General features: G+C 45.1%; 3 protein-coding genes across 7 annotated transcripts in view; 2 read left to right on the top strand and 1 right to left on the bottom strand.

Moving 5' to 3' along the window:
- Positions 1-4,161, top strand: part of MIDEAS (mitotic deacetylase associated SANT domain protein) — a 71,931-nt gene extending 67,770 nt beyond the window's left edge. For all 4 annotated transcript variants that reach the window (XM_035260976.3, XM_054240166.2, XM_035260975.3 and 1 more), the window contains exon 13: positions 245-4,161. In XM_035260976.3, coding sequence (XP_035116867.2) covers positions 245-410 — 166 coding nt within the window. In that variant the 3' untranslated portion in view covers positions 411-4,161. The remainder of the gene's footprint in view (positions 1-244) is intronic.
- A 743-nt stretch (positions 4,162-4,904) lies between these two features.
- On the top strand, positions 4,905-7,455 carry PNMA1 (PNMA family member 1). The gene has a single exon (XM_002754094.7). The coding sequence runs from the start codon at positions 5,624-5,626 to the stop codon at positions 6,683-6,685; it is 1,062 nt and encodes a 353-aa protein (XP_002754140.1). The 5' UTR covers positions 4,905-5,623; the 3' UTR covers positions 6,686-7,455.
- A 3,652-nt stretch (positions 7,456-11,107) lies between these two features.
- The window catches only part of DNAL1 (dynein axonemal light chain 1), a 42,172-nt gene continuing 35,543 nt past the window's right edge, over positions 11,108-17,736 (bottom strand). For both annotated transcript variants that reach the window (XM_009006314.5, XM_002754093.8), the window contains exon 8: positions 11,108-16,963. In XM_009006314.5, the coding sequence (XP_009004562.2) occupies positions 16,923-16,963 (41 nt within the window). In that variant the 3' untranslated portion in view covers positions 11,108-16,922. The remainder of the gene's footprint in view (positions 16,964-17,736) is intronic.

Below are 17,736 nucleotides of genomic sequence, written 5' to 3'. Positions count from 1 at the left end.
CAGCGAGGCGGGGGCCGGGGGAGGGGGAAGAGATGCTGGCGGCATCCGCCTCTTCTTTTGATTGGCTGAGTGGGTTTCTAGGGCTGTGACATCATGGGGCAGCTTTCAGAAAATGACCAGAGTGGGGGCCAGTCCCAGCTGTGCCGCGTGGGGGTGGAGGTGAAGGCTGGGACTGCACGTGCACCCGCTCTGGGGGGCCCGGGGTGGGCCAGGCCAGTCCTGAGCAATCCCCGCCTGGCTGCAGGGTGTTTTACAAGGTGAAGAGCCGCAGTGCGCACATGAAGAGCCACGCGGAGCAGGAGAAGAAGGCTGCGGCGCTGAGGCTGAAGGAGAAGGAGGCCGCCGCTGCCGCGGCCCACCAGCAGGCCCTGCAGGAGGAGAGCGGCGCGGGCACGGGCGACAAGGGCTGAGCTCGGGCGACAAGGGCGGAGCTCGGGAGCCAGGCTGGCCCAGTCCTGGGCCCAGCCCTTCCCGCACCAACGCCAGCGCCCGCAGACACCCTGGCACCTCAAGAGGGATTGAGGAGAGGATTGCAGGGACTTTTCCCTGTGAAACAAATGAGACAATGAAATAAACGGCTCTTTTATTTATGAAGGCCCCGGGAGCAGCGCTAAGGGCTGCAGGACCCAGTTCTCTTTGCATTTGGTCTGTCGGAAGTTGTCTTCGTGCTTTCTTGGACCGGTAGAGTCCCGGTAGAGTCCCGGTCCTCTCTGGAGGGGCTCTGCCGCCTCTCACACTCCGATCTCTGCTGCTCTTCTGCCCCGCAGTCTCTTCCCTCCTCTTTGCCTCCCCCATCCCCTCGGCCTCCAGGAAGCCATCGTGGCCAGCCAAGCACAAGCCCACCCCCATTGCAGCAGTATTCCTCCTCCCCAGAGGACCTTGAAGGTCGCACCGGCCCTGCCCCAAGCCCCAGAAAAAGGGACTCTTGGAGGGAGTGTGCTGGCTTCTCCGAAAAGGGGCGGAGCTTGACACCTGTGCTGTCCCTGCAGTGTCCAGGCCTGCCTGAGCTGCACCCGTGACAGTGTCCTGAGTGGCCACCTCCTCCCTGGGAGGGAGGCCGCGATAGATACTCTCCCTTTGCTGCTGCTGGGGCTAGAAAGTTTTCTCGGCGTTGGGGAAGGGGCTAACGTTCTTATCCAAAGCACTCATCCTGCTGCCGGAAAGGGAGCTGTGCAGAGGCTGGAAGCTGCAGGACTAGGCCGGAGAGAGCTTTTGACAAGCCTGGCTCTTCCTGCTTCCCACCTTTTTTTGCCAAATACCTTTGGGTCCTGGAGGCTTCCAAGGGTTCTCTCCCTTGAGCAGGTGTGGGAGGGGCTCAGCCTGCTCCTCCTGGGGGCTAGCCTCCTCACCTCTGCCCTGCCCTCAGCAGCTATACCTAACCCCACGGCACCCCACCCAGTGTCGATATTCACAGCCAAGTCCCCAGGCCTGCATGCTGGAGATTTCTGGATCCTTCCCTGGGAGGGAGAGTTCTCCTAACTCGATTAGACAGGAGCCTTCATTCCTTGACTCGTGTCATTTGGGAGCTATTTATTTATTCCTACTATTTAATTTTTAACATCCTCTCAGGGACCAGGGGCCTCCTGCTTTTCAGAGGCCCAAGTGCATTTATCCCAAAAGGAGGCATCTTCTTGACATCCCCCACCCCCAACCCCCCGAATTCCCAAGGTCCTAAGGTCCCTTGCCTGGTTGCTCTGGAAGCTCTTGCCAATAGGAATGATAGCAACACTGGAAGAGGGTGGGAAGGTGGAGGGTGTCAGCAAGGGAGATCAAGGCAGTTCTTGCTGCCCCTTCTCTGGCTGTGCTTTACTTGAGGGAACTGGCAAGAGTCCAGAATTATAGTTTTGTTGATGGGGCCTGGATTCTGGCTTGAAGAAGCCATGTTTGGCATGGGTGAAGTGAAAGGGCCAGGAGGTTATGGAGGCCCCTTCACTTCCAGTCCCATAGCGGGGCTGAGCTGTTTTTCTGATCTGATTTTTCAACTTGAGTTGAGCAAAATCAATTCTAAGTGAGTGCATGTATGACAGGTCAACATGTTAGGAAGGAGTCAGAAAGTATTCATACTGATGCTCCTTATGAGAGAGACAAGAAGCATCCGGTCAGTAACTGGGAGTGGAGGGGGAGTTTTGTTTTGAAACTATGCACTGTCAGGGATTTTTCTGCATCCATTTATACATTCATGTGGTTCTGCAGGACCCTGCCTATGGAAGTTAACAAATTTCTTCTCCCTCCAGACTCTTGGATGACTACCTAGATCCCCAACTTCCTGGTTAGTTTCTTCCACAGGCTTCCATGAGCTCAGTGTCCCAAGACAGCAAAAATCTGATACACCCTCTAGAAGCAGGGGAGTAGCAAATTTAGGTTCTCTTCAAAATTATTTGTGTAATATGAGTGCCTTTGCAGCTTAGCCCCAAAGTGCTACTTATGTTTCCCAAGGTTTTTTCTATTCAAACCATATTTGGTTTCATGCCCCTTTATGGGCGTACGGTAACAGAAACGTCCTTCATTCACATGAGACCCTTTTGTTCAGTGGTAACATCTAGTACTTGGAAATTTTTTTTTTTTTTTTTTTTTTTTTTTTTAAGATGGAGCCTTGCTCTGTCACCCAGGCTGGAATGCAGTGTTACAATCACCGCTCACTGCAACTTCTGCCTTCCAGGTTCAAGCAATTCTCCTGCCTCAGTCTCCCGAGTAGCTGGGATTACAGGCCCACGCCACCACACCTGGCTAATTTTCTTGTATTATTTTTTTTTAGTATAGATGGGGTTTTACCATGTTGGCCAGGCTGGAACTCCTGACCTCAGGTGATCCACCCGCCTCAGTCTCCCAAAGTGCTGGGATTACAGGGGTAAGCCACTGCTCCCAGCCAGAAATCTTTTTAAATAAGAGAGTGATTCTACTCTTCTAAGCATACAGAGACCAGGCCAGATGAATGTAATTTGGGGAAAATCAATATGGTACCTCTCTGCATTAATCCTGCCAGGCACCATATTTTAGGAAGGTCCATGCTCCAGGATGCATTCATGTCTAGGATAAAGTGTGAAAATTAAGAAGTTTAGAGGGCAGGTGCAATTGTGGCAAGTGACCTGCCAATAAAGTAGGTGCAGCTGTAGAAGCTGGCATAGGTCTATCTTTAATGGTGCTTTCTCCCTGGGAACACATTAGGCTTGTCCTTCGTTGTTGTTTTTTCCCTTTATTCAGAGCTCTTTGAGAAGTGATATTTCTAACATCCTCCTCATGCCATCTCACCATATCCATCTCCCAGCCTCCATCTGCATTCAGCTAAGGGCGGGAAACTGACCTAGTGCCTGTGTTGCAGACCATTTCTGAGGTCTCTACCCATCCAAGGAGGCAGAGCTGTCATTACTGTCCTCCATGCCTTCAGCAGCCGCTCTCACAGCTAAGGTACACACTACCCCTTCTGCCTCGCCCCTCTCCACCCCGGCACCAAGTCTTTTGCTGCTTATGTCTAAAGGGATCGCCTATATTTAACTGCCTCAGTGACCTATCCTCTTTCTTCTCATGTGCCAGATGTTAAGACGAAGGAGGAATACAACACATACTCAAGCCTCAGCTGTTTAGTTGTTTTCACTGGGGCTCGCTTTTCTGGGATGGTATATATTATCAGACTGGCAAGCCTAACTCCATAGGTTTACAGGAAGTAGGCATATTTTTATAAAACAATTGTGTCCTCCCCACATTTTGCTATGTTAATATTTGCCTCTAACAATTTGCAGCTGTTTCACTTTTTCCTCATTTGTCTCTAAGTTGAAGGCCTTGTTGGAAGGGACAGCACAGGAACAGCCTTGACAGTCTGTAATTATTGTACAAATATTTTAATAGCATATAAATAAGTATATTCCTTTTATTTTGAAACAAATGATCAGACACTGCCTTTTTTGTGTTTGCTGCCTGTGGCACCCTTTTTTAAAAAGACTGTTACATATTAAAATAGTGTACATATATATATAAATATTACCTCTTTTGCTGTACAGTTGTGATAGAGACTGAAGATTTTATTTTTTGTGTGCTTTTTATAAGAAAAAAATTAATACACTAAAGAATCTTGCTGATGTGATTGTAATGTACCTATGTAACTTATTTACTTTTGAATGTTCTTCTGTATCTTTAAACCTTTTATTAAATAAGGTTTTAAAAATTCAGAGTTGCATGCTGTGTTCTCTGGGATTTTCACCATCTGGGATTGATGTAAGTGGGTCTTGTCTTGCTTGCACAAAGATTACTCAACATTTTCGAACCATACGGATTCTCTTTTAGCAGCCTATTGTCAATGATGCCAGCCAGGAAAAGGGAAATAACATATTAATGTTTACCTGGCTAAAAGATGACTGAGTAGACATAGACAAACATCTTTTTTACAAAATTTTAGACAAGAAAAAGGCAACTCCGTATCTTACAAAAATATACGTAAATGGCACACGCCGACATTTTGGCTGCGTTGGGATGAAATATGCAGGGTGCAGAGTGTGGTTGGGGGAACAGGGAAGCTACGGTTCTGAGGATATTCTCACGTGCAGGGTGGACTGGCTGAGCAATCTGAGATGAGTCCACCATGAGGGATGCATTTCCAACAATATCATCTTAAGTCCACTCCAGGATTGGGTTATTTTTAAAATACGGTGCTTAGCAGTCTTTGTTCTCTGTTTAAAAAAAAAAAAAGAAGAAGAAAATTACGCCATCAGAGAAACAGGTGCCCGGGGCACCATGGTAACCGCTGGACTCCGCCCCACCCCCACTCCCCCGCCCGCGGTGGGCCGCCAGAGCAGACGAGTCTCGTGCAGGCTGAGAAGCCGTTGCCATGGCGACACCCGAGCGGCTCCGCCGCGGGGGCGTGACGGAGTGGGGCAGACGCCGCTCACGGGCTGGCCCCACCCTTCACTGCTGCAGTAACATCGCCGCAGGTTGCGGGTAGGACACTACGTCTGGGTAGCAGCGCAGTGCAGATCGTTGCGGCCGCCGCTGCTCATCCTCTCTTCTGCTGTCTCCAGCCCAGCTTCGCCAGCTCTCCTGCTCCTCTGTTGCCTTCGTTTCTGGTCCTCGGCGGTCCTCGCCACCCTCCCGGAAGAGTCCCTGCTCCTGCCAAGAAGCCGCTCTCAGCTGGCCCGCAGCCGCCGCGACTTCGGCACAGTCTGCCTGTGCCGGGTCTCCCAAACGACCTCTCCTCGCCCTCGGAAGACCGGGCTGCGACCGCGAACGCCAGATCCTCTCTGGGAGCCGCCGCGAGCGCCCGACGACCACACCTCGGCGGTTCTCGGCCCATCGCGCCTGCCTTCGCCGCCCGCCTTCGCTCCTTGCCCGCTCCACGACGACGCGACGCCTCGGCTGCTGGCAGCGGACCCGGACCCGGACCCGGACCCAGACGCAAGATGGCGACGGCTGCGTGACTGCCTCAGCGTTTCCGAGCTCGTCTCCAAGTGCGTCCACTGACTGACTGTGGGGGCAGGGAAGGGCGAGGTCAGGACTCTGTGTCTTTGTTAATCGTGACTGCGTGAAACTCGCCTCCCTTGGGCCTACTTGGGGGGAGTGTCTGGCGTTGTTCTAAGGCCAGGAGCAAGGTGAGCCACTGTCTGTTGGTAGAATTAGCGTCTTGATAGTTGACAAAATGGCGATGATACTGTTGGAAGACTGGTGCAGGGGAATGGATGTGAACTCCCAGAGAGCTCTGTTGGTCTGGGGCATCCCAGTGAACTGTGATGAGGCTGAAATCGAAGAGACCCTCCAGGCTGCGATGCCCCAGGTGCCCTACCGAGTGCTTGGGAGAATGTTCTGGAGGGAAGAAAATGCGAAAGCAGCCTTATTAGAGCTCACTGGCGCTGTCGATTACGCCACGATCCCCAGGGAGTTGCCGGGCAAAGGAGGAGTCTGGAAAGTGTTCTTTAAGCCCCCGACTTCCGATGCTGAATTTTTAGAAAGATTGCACCTCTTCCTAGCTAGAGAGGGCTGGACCGTGCAGGATGTTGCCCGTGTCCTTGGGTTTCAGAACCCTACTCCGACCCCGGTCCCAGAGATGCCAGCAGAGATGCTAAACTATATTTTGGATAATGTTATTCAACCTCTTGTTGAGTCCATATGGTACAAGAAGCTGACACTTTTCTCGGGGAGGGACATCCCAGGGCCTGGAGAGGAAACCTTTGATCCTTGGCTGGAGCACACTAATGAGGTCCTAGAGGAGTGGCAGGTGCCAGATGCAGAAAAGAGGCGGCGGTTGATGGAGAGTCTTAGAGGCCCCGCCGCTGATGTCATTCGCATCCTCAAGACCAACAACCCCGCGATAACTACTGCCGAATGCCTGCAGGCGCTTGAGCAGGTGTTTGGGAGCGTTGAGAGCTCTAGGGATGCCCAGGTCAAATTTCTGAACACTTACCAGAACCCGGGAGAAAAGTTGTCTGCTTATGTCATTCGTTTGGAGCCTCTGCTACAGAAGGTGGTGGAGAAGGGGGCCATTGATAAAGATAATGTGAACCAGGCTCGTCTAGAGCAGGTCATTGCCGGGGCCAACCAAAGCGGGGCCATCCGAAGGCAGCTGTGGCTTAACGGGGCTGGGGAAGGGCCGGCCCCAAACCTCTTTGAGTTGCTGGTGCAGATCCGTGAGGAGGAAGCCAAGGAAGAGGAGGAGGAGGCTGAGGCCACCCTTCTGCAGTTAGGCCTGGAAGGGCACTTCTGAGTCCCAGGAAAGGCAGCTTTAGTGCAGACCCAGATCACAGCTACTGTCCTTGTCCCTGTGGGGTCTTACAGATGTGTCTGAGTAGTAAAGGCTTAGTCCTGTTACATTTGTTTTTGGAGGGCAGGATTTGTCAGGCCTGAGTATTCATGTAACATTCTAAAATTGTGCACGCAAGCACTGTGAGCTGCTAGCGGATCTTGCTGGCTACAATGCCGTTTACCTGGTTGGACACAGAGCTTAGTGCACGCGGTCATCATGGCCATCATAATCAGTTGTGAAAAACGTGTGAACCTGTGACACTTCTATTCCACGTTGAATGTGAAATTGCATGTTCAGATGTTTACTGCGGGGCCTGGCTCACAGGAAGTGTTCAGTAAAAGTGTGAACTGTTAGATTACTGATATTGTGGATAGTTTTCTGTCTACCATAACTTGTTCCAGATTTTATTAATGGAAGGGAATGTGCATTTATTATGACTCAACCTTACAATGTAAACGTACTATTTCTCATCTTTAAACATGTGGATCAGTTTAATTGAAAAGTATTCTGATACTGCAAAATGGGATGTTAAAAACTGCAGTTACGGAGCTGTGTAACCCATTTTTCACTGCATAAGATACAGATGTAAATTGCATGGAGAGGTTGATGTGCACCTGTTAGAGTAATTCACTTCCCCAATTTCAAATCTTTGTCAGAAAATAGTTCTTGTTCATACTAATTCTGAGTGTTCTAAATTTGAAGTTACATACAGAAATAAAAATGTTTTTCGATTTCTGTTGTCTTCTCCTTTTGCTGGCATGTACAAACATCTTTAGCCTAAGTAAACTCTGTCCATTTTTCTTATGAAGACTGTCATTAACTCAAACCATATGTTTTACTTACCACAGACACTCAGCATGTCTTCACCCACTACCCATCATTCACAGAGCTTTCCCCTCCATTCCCACCAGCATCAGGTGCACACTCACCCACCTCCTACGCTCTACACATTCACTGCCATCTCCCACTCAGTACTCCCACCTTAACATACACCCTCTTCCCACTCCACATGTACACTCTGCCAATCTCCCACCCCAACATATATTCCCATTTTCCTCACACCCCCACACACTCCCTCCCACCACCCAACACCAACCAGTCACCACATATATTTATACTCTCCCACTCACACATATACACACATCCTACTTTTTTTTTTGAGATGGAGTCATGCTGTGTCGCCCAGGCTGGAGTGCAGTGGCACGATCGTGGCTTACTGCAACCTTTGACCCCTGGGCTCAAGTGATTCTTGTGCCTCAGCCTCCTGAGTAGCTGAGATTACAGTCATGTGCCACCACACCCGCCTAATTTTTGTATTTTTAGTAGAGACAAGATTTCATCATGTTGGCCAGGCTGGTCTCGAACTCCTGACCTTGTGGTTCACCCGCCTCGGCCTCCCAAAGTGCTGGGATTACATGCATGAGCCACTATGTCCTGCTCACATACTACATTTTTTAAAATGGGCCAGGTGCAGTGGCTCATTTCTGTAATCCCAGCACTTTGGGATGCTTATGTGGGAGGATCGCTTAAGGACAGGTGTTCAAGACCAGCCTGAGCAAAATAGTGGTGAGACCTTGTCTCTACAAAAATAAGTAAAAAAATTAGCCAGACTATTTAGGAGGCTGAGGCAGGTGAACCTCTCTCTCTCTCTCTCTCTCCTCTCTCTCTCTCTCTCTCCTCTCTCTCTCTCTCCTCTCCTCTCTCTCTCTCTTTCTCTCCTCTCTCCTCTCTCTCTCTCTCTCTCTCCTCTCTCTCCTCTCTCCTCTCTCTCTCTCCTCTCTCTCTCTCCTCTCTCTCTCTCTCTCCTCTCCTCTCTCTCTCTCTCTCTCTCTCTCTCCTCTCTCCTCTCTCTCCTCTCTCCTCTCTCTCTCTCCTCTCTCTCTCTCTCTCTTCTCTCTCTCTCTCTCCTCTCCTCTCTCTCTCTCTCTCTCTCTCCTCTCTCTCTCCTCACACACACACACGCATGCATGCACAAAATACCAAATCAGACATATAAGGATTCTCTGGGGGTTGGTTTGGTGTGGTTTTTTTTTTTTTTTTTTTTTTGGCCCAGTATGTTGTGGACATCCTTCTGTGGTTTACACATAGGGATATACCTTCTTGTCATAGATGCAGAGTTGACTGCATTCTTAGAGGGAAGTTTTCATCTGGTATTCTGACTTCTTAATTATATGACAATTGTTTATCTCTATATGCATACATAAATATTCAATGCAATACATCTATATGACATAAATCAATGTCAGGATCCTGAATGTCCATCCTTTGTTCTAGGAAACAACTAAAAATAACAATGGGCTATTTGTTTTCTTTTGTTTTTGAGACGGAGTCTCACCCAGGCTGCAGTGCGGTTTCAGGATCTTGGCTTACTGAAATCTCCACCTCTCCATTCTCCTGCCTCAGCCTCCCAAGTAGCTGGGACTACAGGCACACACCACCACACCCGGCTAATTTTTTGTTTTTTTAGTAGAGACAGGGTTTCACCATGTTAGCCAGGCTGGTCTCAAACTCCTGACCTTGTGATCTGCCTGCCTCAGCCTCCCAAAGTGCTGGGATTACAGGTGTGAGCCACTGCCCCCGCCCCCCAAGCCAAGGCTTTCTTTTTATAAGGAAATTTGTCTTTTTTTTTTTTTCCTTTTTTTAGGGACAGGGTCTTGCAGTGACATGATCACACCTCACTGTAACCTGAAACTTCTGGCCTCAAGCAATCCTGCCTCAGCCTCCCCAGTAGCTAGGGCCACAGGTGGCATTGCCATGCCCAACTAATTTTTTTTTGTTTGTTTGTAGAGATGAGGTCTCACAAGATTGCCTAGGTTGGTCTCAAACTGCTGTCTTAGCCTCCCAAGCACTGGGATTACAAGCATAAGCCACCACATCTGGCAATTTGTCTGCTTTTTAATGGAGGATAGCAGCCAAGAAATGTATCCCCATAAACAACTGGAATAAGAAGTAGAAACTACACTACAGCCCTATTTTGTAACCATTTTAGCTGATGGCACAGAAAATGTGCTGGCAAAATGTGTAATGTACTGATATTGCTCAGTGATTCCTGTGTCTCAATTCAGGGTCTATCAGCTAACCTTTACCTTGTGTATCTTCTGGAAATCAGGTGAGGACTAGTAAGTTGGTCAAATGCAGTAGTAAGTTGCTGTCTCTGGAAGCACTCTTTCTAGGAGCCTAATAATTTGATATAGTGCCCAAAGAACTGAGGAAGAGTTACAAGCCTGGGAGAAAAAAACCTACTGAAAAAAAAAAATTTAGCTAAAGAACTGAACGCCTCTGGCCGGGTGCAGTGGCTAACACCTGTAATCCTAACACTTTGGTGAGAGGGGAGACCCCCTCACCTCCTTCAATTTCACCTCTTCCCACCCTTTCCAGATGGGAAGGAGGGTGAAGAAGGGGGGAAAAAATGAAATAAAATACCAAAGAGCTGGGAAAATGACTCCCTCTTTAGTTCCCAGCATCTCTGCTATCTGTTAACCTTGAAAGAGCTGCAAATGAATGTTATCTCTGCAGGCTGGAGCCCGGCACTGGTTCATGCCCCCACATCTCCATGGACCAGGCTCCCTCCTGGAAACACCTCTGCCAACAAACAGCTTGTTGCTTTTGTCTTGCCTCTGTAAGCCCCCTTCCCTGCTGGTCCCCACTCACGCTGCATATGAATTAGCAAATCAATGAAGCCAAAAGATTGCATGGTCGGATGTCCAGCAAATGGACAATGACATAGTTCTGCCTCAGTTTCCCCTTTAGTGTTGTAAGCCTATAAAAGGGGAGAGAAGCTGCAGCTTGGGGAGCTTGGTGAATGAGACCGTAGCCCACCGAAGCTCCCGGCTGAATAAAAAGCCACTTCCTTCCTCAGTTCAGTTTTCGAGAGGTTTGTTCCCCACCATTCCTGCTACACTGGGAGGCCAAGGTGGGTGGATCACGAGGTCAGGAGTTTGAGACCAGGCTGGCCAGCATGGTGAAACTCCATCTCTACTAAAAATACAAAAATTAGCTGGGCATGGTGGTGCGCACCTGTAGTCCCAGCTACTTGGTAGGCTGAGGCAGGAGAATCACTTGAACCTGGGGGGCGAAGGTTGCAGTGAGCTGAGATTGGACCACTGCACTGCAGTCTGGGGAACAGAGAAAGACTCCATCTCAAAAAACAGAAAAGAAAAAAAAAAAGAAATGAATGTCTGTCTGTCTCTCTCTCTCTCTCTCTCTCTCTCTCTCTCTCTCTCGCGCGCGCGCACACACACACACACACACACACACACACCACAAACTCATGGATGGAACATGTTATCCAAAGGCTGAATTTCTTTGGAATGAGTGTCACTAGAAGTTTACATAATTGCTCTATATTAGCTGAAACTCATAATCATATAACCAAAAATATACTTTTTTTTTTACAAAATAACACAATTTATTACTATTTTAAAACAAATCTCACAAAATAACATTCAGAAACTCAACATCTCTAAATAATGTAACACACAAGTTTAGTCATAAAGTCATGCTACAAAACTCTTGTGTATAAAAGATTATTACCAAAGTATTCATAGATGTTAAAATGTTCTTCAGAATGGAGTTGGTTCTAGAAGCCAAAGATTCTGGAATGATGCTTGTAATCATAACTGCCAGCCTGGGAGAAGGAGCTGGCTATGTGCACCTGCTCTTAGCTTCCAACTCACCAGTCTTTTGATGGGAGTGATCCCTCTACGCAGTAGCACCTCAGAGGGAGGTACCCTACTGATCACAGAGGCAAAGAGCCTCCGATCTATATAATGTTAGATAACTCTACGTTAATTTAAAATCTAGAGGTGGGAAAGATAATTTGCAAAACTTCTATTCTGAGTAGGAGAACTACTTGACACATCCCCCAGAGGGATGATCTTGGATGTAACAGACATGGAAGACGACCCAAGTAGGGAAAAAGAGAAATCCCGACTCTGAGTATGTCAAAAGACAGTAACTACTCATGTGGGTTTAGAATGAGCAAGGGTGAGGCTGGATTCTCTAATATCCTAGTGCAGGCTAGATATTTACCCATCTGCCCTATGGAAGTCCTTTCCACCAACATCCAGTTGATAATTTTAAAGTGCAAATCGACTGAAAAATAGTTTACTCTCCCCTTCCCCCCATGTTAAATTTGCTAGATCATAATTTGGTTGGCTGGTTCTCCTCTAAACTGCTCAATATGGGGAATTAAATAGAATCCAGTTAATGATTTCTCCAAGTATCAAGTAAAAAGTTTTACCAATTTATCTTAAGTCAGAGAAAGGTAAGACTCAGTCTAGTTCTTCCTTTCAGTTTTCTTCCTTTAGAGATTTATAAAATGCAGGAATAGAGATACAGATATGGTATTTCTAAAAGTTCCATGATTTTAAAACATAATCCTTAATTTTTGGAATTTCACCCATTTTATGGCTTACAAAAAGAAAACAATATGACCCATGCTAGAGCAAAGATAAAGAAATACGGTCAAGTTAGCTTGTCAGAAGAAGCACCAACTCTGCTACACTGAATCTTGTTTTTATATTTCATTATTTACAGACACATTAAACAGCCCCAAACAAAGAAAATCTGTGCCAAAGGAAGGAATTTCTGGTAAACAATAACATGCAGTTTAGCAGTTTTCTTCCTTTACCAGCACTTAGAGTATATAAGGTCTTAGTGAATTGATGGTGTGACCGTGGTTAGAGAGACACAAACTATTCATGATGGACACTTTGACACTTTCTCCTAAGGCTTTTAAGTTAATGATTAACTCCAACCTCTTTGGGCCCTATGCTTTTCCATTTAGCCCTAAGAAAAACCCAGGTAGATGATTCCAATTCTCTTTACACCTCACCAATTCTTAGAATAAATCAACAGTCAAGAATCACGTCTTATTCTTCCTTATTTTGCTTCAGACCACTGGTAAAAGGTGTCAAAAGAAGTGCCTATTCAAGTTCAAATTTCTCTTTCCACACAGGAACCATGTTTTTTTTCTTTTTGAGACAGAGATTCACTCTGTTGCCCAGGCTGGAGTACAGTTGTATGATCTCGGCTCACTGAAGCCTCTGCCTCCTAGGTTCAAGCAAGTCTCCTGCTTACCCTCCTGAGTAGCTGGGATTACAGGCATGCACTACCACACCCGGCTAACTTTTTATATTTTTGGTAGACATGGGGTTTTACCATGTTGGCCAGGCTGGTCTCAAACTCCTGACCTCAAGTGATCTGCCCACCTTGGCCTCCCAAAGTGCTGGGGTTACAGGCGTTAGCCACCATGCCCAACCAGGAACCACATGTAAGTGCCTTATACCACCATATGTGGAATGGATCCAGTAACCACACCAAGTTATACACCAGTTATCTTAAGCAGACATTCTTCTGATCACACCCAGAAATGATGTCTACAATCAGCTAACTTTCCTATAAGATTATCAAATTTTACACAGTATTTTTCTGTATTTAATGACTGCCACGGTCTGCAAAATTCTGTATATTATTAGACAATGAATGATACTTAAAGAATGATGACCTATTTTCTAAAGCATACTCAAAATATTAAACTTTAGAGACAAAGTAAAATATCATAAAGCTGGCTTCTGTTGATAGAAACAGAGAGGTAGGTTAATAATCACTGTCCTAAGGAGAGCAAGAATGCTTAGAAACAAAAGTTGGAGACACTGCTTCAAAAAAGATAAGTTGAATCTTCCAGCCCTGAGTTTCTAATATTACATGAAAATTGTGAAAATGAGCATTACAGCCGAGTGCAGTGGCTCACCCCTGTAATCCCAGCACTTTGGGAGGCTGAGGCAGGTGGATCACAAGGTCAGGAGTTTGAGACCAGCCTGGCCAATATGGTGAAACCCCATCTCTACTGAAAATGCAAAAATTAGCCAGGCATGGTGGCATGTGCTTGTAGTCCCAGCTACTCAGGAGGCTGAGGCAGAAGAATTGCTTGAACCCAAGAGGCAGAGGTTGCAGTGAGCAGAGGTCACGCCACTGCATTCCAGCCTGGGCAACAGAGTGAGACTCCATTTCAAAAAAGAAAAAAAAAAGAGCATTACAAAAAAAAAAATACCAGTAGCCATTTCTTTCCATCCATGATTATTAAATACATCACCTTTTCTCATTTAACAATTTAAGTGGCACGTGGCTACAGAGTGAAAATAAATGGACTCTGGACACAACTGATGTTGGCACAAAAAACACAACTAAGGGAGAATTTGTTCCCAGCCCCCTGCCCAAGGGACAGATGGCAATGTCTGGAGATATCTTTGTTGTCTTGGCTGAGGAGGGGTCTACTAGAATCTAGTGGGCAGAGGCTAGGGATGCAGTTGACCATCCTAAGTACACAGGACAGCTCCCAACAGCAATGAACTATCAGTCCCAAAATGTTAACAGTTGCAAGGTTGATCCTCTGGTTTAAAGGAACAAATTCTTAACAGAGAACACAAAAACCTTCTAAAGCCTGTCTAGGCAATACAGCTCTAAGCTCAGAGTTAGGGAACAGAAAAGTTAAACTTCTTGGTAGACTAAAATCAAATTTGCTGTGAAAAGTTAAAGTACTGGACTGATTCCAGAATTTTACCATCACTTACAAGAACAGAAGAAATTTGGCTGGGTGCAGTGGCTCATGCCTGTAATCCCAGCACTTTGGGTTACCTGAGGTTGGGAGTTCAAGACCAGCCTGGCCAACATGGTAAAACCCCATCTCTACTAAAAATGCAAAAATTAGCCAGGCATGGTGGCATGTACCTGTGGTCCCAGCTATTTGGAAGGCTGAGGCAGGAGAATCGCTTGGACCCAGGAGGCAGAGGTTGCAGAGTGCCAAGGTAGCACCACTGCCCTCCTGCCTGGGAGACAAAGTGAGACTCTGTCTCAAAAAACAAACAAACAAAAACCAAGAATAGAAAAAATTTAAATGATCCACTAAAATGGCTTAATGGTTACATCGGAAGCACACAGAGAGAATCTATTCCAAGTAGGTCAAACATCTGATCCAAGAGGCATAAACCAAAGGCATTTATATCAGCTAAATTTGCACCAGTAAAGGATAATTTAGGGAATGATTTGAGAGAATATCCTACATTTCTTCATACAACCCAATTTCCATTTTTTAATGGTGTGGGTTCCATGAACAGGGATGCATAGAAGTCATTCAAATATTTGTCGAATGATACAGGGAATATGAATTTACATGAAATGGACAGAGAAAAGAATCTTACATTTCTGAGAACTACTTGTAATTAAAAACTGAGAAACAAGGAGAAAGAGAATCAGTTTCTATATTACAGAATTCAGAAAAAAAGCACCAAAGCTCTAAGCCATTTTACAAATAAATTCAATATGAAATCATTTACTTCCTATTATATTCACTTCCAGGGTTACTTTTAGAAAACATACTCATAACAACATGCCTTCAAGCTTGCCTACTGGATGAAGTGCAAACTTTAAAAAGATCATCTTCCCTCTCAGTTTATGGACCTTTGACATCACCAAGGAGAATGAAGGCTCATTGCCTTCATTCATAAAAGAAATGTCCAAAGGCTTTGAGTGCATAAACCAGCTAGAGTAGGGTAAGGTTTCTTTCTAACAGATTGTAAAGAAGAGAAAAAAGAAAGCTGAAAGGGTGTTAGACCAAGTTTTCCCCTTGTTTGTATTTAGAGTTGATTGTCAAAGCAGTGGTCCCTTTTGATCAGAGTGACTTAGAAAAATCAAGTAATTCCTACATAAATGGTAGTTGAAATCTTCTGAAACCCAGGACTACTTATGCAATCACTTTTAAAAACGATTCTCCCCTTTTTCACTGTGATTTTATGCAAGTAAAATCACACAAGTAGATGCGGAACAAGAATCAACCATCTCTGAGGGACTTTAGGCACAATTTGGCAGAGGGTCCTGACTTCTTTTCTGCAATCTATTAGTGATTCAGCCATGGCCTCCTATGGACTTCATCTGCTCACTGACTACAATGTCTTACATTTTCCTAAAAAAATTTTTTACATGATAAATTCTAATCTCTCCATCTAACTATTGCTTTGCAATTTTGAGGTTAAACCACCTACATTGCTTTATGTAGGAGACAATCCTCAAACCTATTGCCATTTGCCTAGGATCTCGTAATGAAACATCTCTCTTCCCTCCACGACCATGTATATAATACATTTTAGGAGCTGTTTAACTTAGAACGTATCAAAAAATATATTTTGAACTACTAAGTTTCATCATACCCTTACTTATAACCATGACAATCACTTCTCCCAATAATGAGGGTCACCAGACCAAATCACTAGGGTAGCATTTAGGCTAGGAATTCAAATATAACTAATGATTTAAACATATAAGGAATTACAAAACCAAAATGTGTGATTAAGGCCAGCCCCACGAGTAACATGGCCATATTACTGGTCAAAGAAATGATCATGACAGTCATTTGAACCACTGACTTAGATCACAAAATGACTGACTGCACACAGTGACTCAGGTGGCCATGCATATAAAAACAACTTAAATTCCAGTTGACAATCTGCACATTTTTGGAAAAACAAGTATAATATAGACTAGAAGGTCTGTAAGATATTAATTTTTTCCTTTTTTCACCATATCTTTTCTGATTGAACTTTGGAGCCTTGGCTCTATGGCTGCTATATTTCTTTTCCTTTCTTTTTTTTTTTTTTTTGGTATTTATTTATTTCTAAGAGGAACTCTTCCATCACCATACTGCCTTCAGAGCTAAAGTCATGATATATTTGTGCTTCTGAACTGTAAGGAGACAGACCTTCAGGAAAGATGTTCTAAATTTTCAAATGCTTATCTTTTAAAATGTCTAACTTAAAAAAATGAACAAACTGAAAAAAGAACATTTGTTCATTTGGTATTAAAAATGACTGGTCTACAGGAAAAAAAGATAAAGAAAGACAAAAAAATGACTGGTCTACAAAGGTTTTAGTAGATGGGGCTCTACAGTATATAACTGAGACTGAAGACAAAAAATGAAAATTTGTGGTTTCTGAAAAGAGGATCAGGATATATTAGGTTGGCATTACCAGTTTTGGGAAGAAACACTGAGTAAGTTAAGGGGGAAAAAGATGAGAATGAGTGATCTGTTTTATCTTAAGAAACTTTTGTCCCATACAGAATCTTTAAAATAGACAATTATATAAAATGTATCTATTGTTCTTATGACATTTAAATAAGTTAACACAAAGTGGAAAAGGTGGCATTAGTTATCTTCTTCTTCATCCTCCTTAATTACTGGAGTACCTAAAATGAAAAAGAAAATTAGTACTGGTCATTCTCAACAAATTGCTAAAATTCTAGATGAACTATTTTCCTGGCCAGGCACAGTTGCTCACACCTGTAATCCCAGCACTTTGGGAGGCTGAGGCAGGTGGATCACCTGAGATCAGGAGTTTGAGACCAGCCTGGCCAACATGGTGAAACCTATCTCTACTGAAAATACAAAACTTAGCTGGGACATGGTGGCAGGCAGTGGTAATCCCAGCTACATGAGAGGCTGCGGCAGGAGAATTGCTTGAACCTAGAAGGCAGAGGTTGCAGTGAGCTGAGATTGCACCATTGTACTCCAGCCTGAGCAACAAGAGCAAAACTCTGTCTCAAAAAAAAAAGAAGAAAATATTTTCCTGTCAACCTGAGAAGCTCTGAGATACTATGAAGTGTGCCATAATAAAAATAATTTCACAAAATAATCTCTTTAATTTCAAATTCTCTAAAAAGCTTCTCAGGAGAATTCTCAAATGGTTTAGTATATATACTTATGAATATTAAGCCCTTAACTGCCAAATTGCAAATCAAAATGCCTATGGCCAGGGATGGTGGCTCACTGCCTATAATTTATAGCATTTTGGGAAGCCAAAGTGAGAGAAGCACTTAAGCCCAGGAGTTGGAGACAAGCCTGGGCAACACAGGAAGACCCCATCTCTACAAAAATTAAAAAAAAAAAAAAAAAAAAAAATAGCCAGGCATGGTGGTGTGAACCTGTAGTCTCCAGCTACTTTGGAGGCTGAGGTGAGAGA

The sequence above is a fragment of the Callithrix jacchus genome, chromosome 8 (genome assembly GCF_049354715.1).
Source record: "Callithrix jacchus isolate 240 chromosome 8, calJac240_pri, whole genome shotgun sequence".
NCBI classification, from domain to species: Eukaryota; Metazoa; Chordata; class Mammalia; order Primates; family Cebidae; genus Callithrix; species Callithrix jacchus.
Note: the sequence above shows the minus strand (reverse complement) of the source record. Positions and strands in the feature narration are given on the sequence as shown.